The sequence below is a fragment of the Mus caroli genome, chromosome 17 (genome assembly GCF_900094665.2).
Source record: "Mus caroli chromosome 17, CAROLI_EIJ_v1.1, whole genome shotgun sequence".
Lineage (NCBI taxonomy): Eukaryota > Metazoa > Chordata > Mammalia > Rodentia > Muridae > Mus > Mus caroli.
Window position 1 is genome coordinate 11,271,912 of NC_034586.1, and position 6,887 is coordinate 11,278,798.

General features: G+C 40.8%; 1 protein-coding gene across 1 annotated transcript in view; it reads right to left on the reverse strand.

Moving 5' to 3' along the window:
• LOC110283924 (uncharacterized protein C1orf43 homolog) overlaps positions 1–810 on the reverse strand; it is a 1,430-nt gene extending 620 nt beyond the window's left edge. The window contains exon 1 of the mRNA XM_021149466.1: positions 731–810. Within this exon, the coding sequence (XP_021005125.1) occupies positions 731–810 (80 nt within the window). The remainder of the gene's footprint in view (positions 1–730) is intronic.
• Positions 811–6,887: the final 6,077 nt, after the last annotated feature.

The following is a 6,887-nucleotide window of genomic DNA, read 5'->3' on the forward strand; positions in this document are numbered from 1 at the left end:
TTTTTTTTTTTTTTTTTGGTTTTTCGAGACAGGGTTTCTCTGTGTAGTCCTGGCTGTCCTGGAACTCACTTTTTCTAAATATTTATTATATGTAAGTACACTGTAGCTTTCTTCAGACACTCCAGACGAGGGCATCCGATCTCATTACAGATGGTTGTGAGCCACCATGTGGTTGCTGGGATTTGAACTCAGGACCTTCAGAAGAGCAGTTAATGCTCTTAACCGATGGGGCATCTCTCACATACAAACTTCTAACTGTAATCCTCTATAAAATCAAAATAAAAAAACAGATCATGTGCTTCCAATATCAAAGGATATACAACATTCCAAACATCATAGAAAGGAAGTCCTGGACCAAAGCCAGACAGACAACCCACTGGGCAATCCCCAAACTCGGCATCTCCATGGCTGATGTCAAAGCACTCCAGATCTCCAGCTCCTTTCATCCTTGCTGACTGCAGCCCACTTCTTTCTCCTGGGCTGCTTCCACTCCCTCTTAGCAGTTTTCCTCAGCAGATACCCCATGGCTCTGACATTTTTAACATCTTGGGGTCTCCATGTCAACTTCAACTTCCCAGCTTTTTATTCCAATGTCTGGATCCATACATGATCTTCTGGGCTACTCCAAAGGGCATGAGTCCCTTCTCCAGCTCTGCTCTCTGTAGTACTCTAGGCTCTGGTTGACTCCATTCCACTGCTGCTGCTGTTCTTGGCAACTACCCTATAGTACTGGCATCTCTGATTCATGGAATCTTCCATTGTAACTTTAGCTTTCTGCTTCACCAATACCCTTGCATAGGCTTCCTCCATGGTGTCAAGCCTTAAAACTTCTTTGTATGACCCTTCAATCTTGGCTGCAATTGAGGCTACACCTTCACCAATGGCCTTCCTTGGTCTCTCACAGTGCCAAACCTCAGCTGCTTTCCACAATCACTTTATGCATTCAAAATATGTACTACCTGGGTGACTCTTACATATTACCAAGTCCAGCTGCAGCATGAGCTACAACCTTAGCTACATCTGGAATACAACTTCTTTGTGCTCTCAGAAAACACTTCCCAGAAGATTTCACCTCAGTGATGAAATCACTTCTTTTTTTTAAAAAAAGATTTATTTATTTATTATATGTAAGTACACTGTAGCTGTCTTCAGACACTCCAGAAGAGGGTGCCAGATCTTGTTACGGATGGTTGTGAGCCACTATGTGGTTGCTGGGATTTGAACTCTGGACCTTCAGAAGAGCAGTCGGGTGCTCTTACCCACTGAGCCATCTCTCCAGCCCCTGAAATCATTTCTTAATCACCACTAATTATTTCTTAGCTTCAGCTAACTAGCATCAAATGTCTTAGTAACCCCTTCTCTTCTTTAAGTTAGAGCCACATGACTGGAACTGCTGAGTTCTGCTGGTTGCCAGGGTTGAAACATGGCTCACTTGTTCTATTACATCTGTCACTGCCTGTACACTGATTTTGAACTCAGAAAGCTACATGCCTCTGTTTCCTGAGTTCTGGGATGTAAAGCATATATACCACCATGCCTAGACCTAAGCTTTTCTCTACTTGGAACTTGCTCTATACCAGGCTATCCTTGAACTCAGAGATCTGCTTGCCTCTGTCTCCTAAGAACTATGTCTCAAGATCTGGTTCAAAAGTTTGTGTCTTCCAGCCTCAAGATTTGTATCACAGGGGTGTCCTCTATCTCTGGATTGTAGTTCATTCCAGATTAAAAGTCCACATGAAAAAAAAAATACCCAGGTCATAATAATGCCTGACATGATATAACTATCTCCTGTTCTACTGCAAAAGCATAAACAATAAATTCAGCTGGGTAGAATCTTGCCCTGAGGTCACCACTCCCTTAGTTTCATTTAATATCCTTGCCACAGGATTTAGCTCCATTCCACTTCCTGATGTCTCGTTAATACTTGAACCATATATTTTGTATTTTTCTTTTCTAAGTTTGCTATGTTTGATCAAAATGCTCTTCATGAGAGGACAAAGTCACTGCTGGGCTTGCTTGAGACTCTGTTTATCCATGCAATTAATCCAAATCTCTTCACTTTACAAAAGCAGATTCTCTGGACAAGGACAAACAGCAGCCATATTCTTCACCAAAATAACACAAGAACAGTCTCTAGGCCACATACTAAAATTATTTTCCATTGCCGGGCATGGTGGCAGGCAGATTTCTGAGTTCAAAGCCAGCCTGGTCTACAAAGTGAGTTCCAGGACAGCCAGGGCTACACAGAGAAACCTTGTCTCGAAAAAAAAAAAATATATATATATATATATATATATATATATATATATATATATTCCTGTAAAACCTCATGAACCAGGTCCCCACAGTTCAAATTACCCTCAGCACCACCGTCTCCCATAATCCTACTAGGATAGCCCATTCAACTCCACTTAAAGCATTCCACTGGTTTCCAAAGTCCCCAAATCCACATTGCTTTAAAAAAAGAAAAAAAAGCATGGTCAGGCCTTTCACAGCGATACCCCCCTCCTAGTACCAACTTCTTAGTTTGGGTTTTATTACTGTGAAGAAATAACATGACTGTCTTAGGGTTTTAATGCTGTGAACAGACACCATGGCCAAGGTAAATCATCTTCTAAGGACACATTTAACTGGGGCTGGCTTACAGTTTCAGAGGTTCAGTCCATTATGAGCCTGGCAGGAAGCATGGCAGTGTGCAGGCAGGCATGGTGTGAAGGAGATGAGAGTCCTACATCTTGATCCACAGGCAGCAGAAGGGGACTGTCCTCTGCAGGCAGCCAGGGGTAGGGTCTGCTGCCACACTGGGTGAAGCTTGAGCATAGGACCGTAACGCCTACCCCCACAGTGATACACTTCCTCCAGCAAGGCCATACCTATTCCCACAAGCCACTCCTCCTAGTAGTGCCACTTCCATGGGCCACGCATATTCACACCACCATAAATAGTAACCCTAATTAAGACAGTAAACAACCACTTTCTGATTGAATTTGAGGCATCCTCCATGGGAAGAAGCACAAACCCGACACTGCAAATCTGGGCAAAAACCTATGACTAGGAATGTCACGCCCTCAAGTGGAATTTTTATTTTCCTAATACTAAGCTAAGTAATATATATGTATCATGTGTGCTTATTATTTAATGTTATATAATATTGTATTATATAAAATATTATACTATTTAATATGTATTTGTAACTTCCTTCTACACATTTACATTTATGTTCTTATACTAGAAGCTTTTTTTGTGGTGGGCTATGGTTAATAAACACATGGTTAATAAGCTTGTAATTGGTCAAAATGCCCAGAATGAATGATTTCTGAGTGTACAGCCCTAAACAGGACATCTATATCATTCACTCCAAGGCCCAAGGAATATCATGAAAACAGAAGAAATGTCTTAAGAGCCAGAGGTGTGGAGTCCCACAAAGCTTTGTTTTGCGTGTCTGATGCAATCATAAGCACATAGAAACTATCGACACACACACACACACACACACATACACACACACATACACAATAAGACCTGAAAGGAGAGAGAGAGAGAGAGAGAGAGAGAGAGAGAGAGAGCGAGCAGTTATGGAAAAGAGAGCAACCTGTGAGATCATAAGAAGAAAGGGCAACAGGAGTGAATATACTCTCATAATACATAAAATGAGTGTATGGAACTGTCAAAAATACATTTACAGAATAATTTTTAAAAAGAAAACTTATGAAGAGAGTTAGCTCTCCATGATAAAAGCAGAGGAACTAGATCATATGGAGAATATCTGACAGAGAAACAGGAAGTGAGGAAAACTAATGGACATACTAGAAAAGGGCCCTGGGAGAAGACACTGGGTGGTGTCTGAGAAGGATGCTGGGAGTCTATCTTGAGAATGCAGGCTAGACTGTAAGGACTTGTAGTGGCTATTCCTGGTTGTCATCTTGACTGTATCTGGAAGGAACTACAATCCAGAATTGGAAGGCTCACCTGTGATCCTAATCTGGAGGCTGAGAGATACATGTTTCTGACCTGGATCTTGGCATGGAGATCTTGAGGCATTGTGGCTATGAATTCCAGAAGATTAAGACAGGGAGATCTCTGAGTTCAAGGTCATCTAGGATTAAAGGTGTGGTGGCACACACCTTTCATCTGGGCTACACCTTCTGCTGGAGGCCTACATAAGGACATTGGAAGAAGGAAGATTCACTCTCTCTTCTTCGCCTGCTTGCCTTGTGGGACTGAGCAACTGCTGGATTCTTGGACTTCCATTCACAGCTGCTGCTGACCACAGTTGGGAGCTGGACTACAGACTGTAAGTCATCAATAACTTCCCTTTCTATATAGAGATTACCCATAATTTCTGTGACTCTAGAGAACCCTGACTAATACAGGACTCTTAAGAAAGATCTTAAATCTGCATCATGGAGGAGACAAGGCTTGAGGTATTGTTGTTGCTGTTGTTGTTGTTGTTGTTGTTGTTGTCTGCTTCATAGTTTCACACTTTTATATAAAGAATTTTAGTCACTTTCTCACACAACACCAATTCCTTTCTTTTATCCTCCTCTCCCTCATTGGTGCCCTTCTTCCAAAAAGCCTCCTTGAGTGACAGTTTTAATAAAGGACTTGTATTTTCTTGACACCTAAAGGACATTCTGAATTTAAGAATGAAGGAAATCTAAGCCACGCTTGTTAGGTGTGCACCTAAGATGTTGGTATTCAGGGGGCTGAAACAAGAATATAGTGAAGCAGAGGCCAGTCTGGGATACCTTGTTTTAAAAAATAAAAATTTTAAATCACCTAGTCTGATCTATGTTTTATTATTAAATACCAAGCTTATTAAAAAGTCTCCACAACAACCCGTATGGTATGGTCACTAGCTTCCTGATTACCACTCCACCCTTTTTTTTTCCTGCAGTTCCCAGACATGTTTGGGGACATCCTCCCCATGTGTTGTATTTCATTGATCAGAATTTGTATTTGTTCATAAGCCTTTCCAAATGGCAGTGGAAACTCAGTTTACATCAGACTATAAATAGCAAATGTTCTAGGAGCTAATATTACTTCCAAATGAAGTTACACACAAAACATTTTTGTAAACATAAAAATAAATCCTGTTAGTCTTCTTCCCAGTGAACAACATCCAAGATTTTAATACCTAAAACATCTGTTCCTGTTAAATAATTGCTATAATGTTCCATGATTTTATCTCAAGTTGCTCTCTTTTCCCTAATGGCATTTCCCCAACTGTCAGTACGCTGTTAATTCATTCACAAACTAACGCCTACATCTGCCATTGATGAAATGCTAGAGAATCAGTTCCAATTACTGTTAAGCTTCTTGCAGAAGCATTTTTCTGAGCCCTGGCTTGCTGCCTGTACATCATTCCAATAAATTCCATAACACACGCATACACACACACACACACACACACACACACACACACCATTATTTTTGTTTTTCTAAGACAGGGTCTCAGTGTATATGTAGCTCTGTTTAGCCTGGAACTCACTAAAAGACCAGGGTGGCCTCTAACTAACAGAGATCCAAGTGCCTCAAGCCAGCCCTTATCCTTTACTGGTTCACTCTACCTTTCTTATTGCTGAGTAATGTTAACTCCTTACAGTTTTAATCTTTCCTTGTTGACTAATGACATTGAGTTCCTTTTCATATGTGGATCGATCAATTGATATTTTATGAGGTCCCTCCTTAATCTTGTCAATGTTTCTGTTATGACCTATCATTATTAATTTATAAGGCTTCTTGGAAGTGTGTTTCACTTTTAATTGACTTTTCTTATATATTGCTTTCTACTCTTTTAACTATATATTTTTTTAAAAGACTTATTTATTGTTATGTATACATTGTAGCTGTCTTCACACACACTATCCCTCTCTCTCTCTCTCTTGGTTTTTCGAGACAGGGTTTCTCTGTATAGTCCTGGCTGTCCTGGAACTCATTCTGTAGACCAGGCTGGCCTCGATCTCATTACGGATAGTTGTGAGCCACCATGTGGTTGCTGGGATTTGAATTCAGTATCTTTGGAAGAACAGTCAGTGTTCTTAACCGCTGAGCCATCTCTCCAGACCTGTTAACTTTATCTTTTGATGAACAGAAGTATTCATTTTAATATCACGCATATTGGCAATAGTTGCTAATCTTGATTAAATGCGTTCTTCATAATGATGATGAGAAAATCTTTGCTTGAAGAAGCGAGATAAGTCAGAGAAATCTCCAAGAATTTGGAATCAAATATAGGAAGAAGGCAAGCACAGGAAAGACACAGGTGAAGATATATTGTGCACCATTGGGCTCTCTGTGTGTATTAGATGTCTTAAATATAGACTAGAGACAGACAAGTAGCGTATCTGAATTAGGTCTTTCCTGCCCATCTGGGTTCTGTCTCTTTCTATGAAAGATCTAAGGAATAGCTGACATACATTCAGTGACAACTTTTGGGTCTGAGGCAGAGTTGTGGCACTCCAGTGTACCAGGAACTGCTTTTATTGCACACTGAAGCTGTAGGTCCTAGATACAGAACAAAGCATCGTTTTGATATAGAGAAGAAAAGGAAAGCACAAACGAACAGGGATATAGAAAGATGCTCAATAGTTGGTTCATTCAATGAACTTCGCTACAGAACCTTATGGGATAGCTTCCCATCTCTCCCAGGTCAGAAAATTACAAAGTGTGAAAGCCATCTGCTTTCCACGTAGACCATAAGCCATCCTGTTTGACAGAGCATTCTGTGTATTTTACATTGCTCTTAGAATACTGGAGGAGGCCTTACTCAGGATACTGCAATCATAAGGATTCTCTTGACACAAAATATTGCTGAAAAAAATATCCAGTCGGCCGGGCGTGGTGGCGCACGCCTGTAATCCCAGCACTTGGGAGGCAGAGGCAGG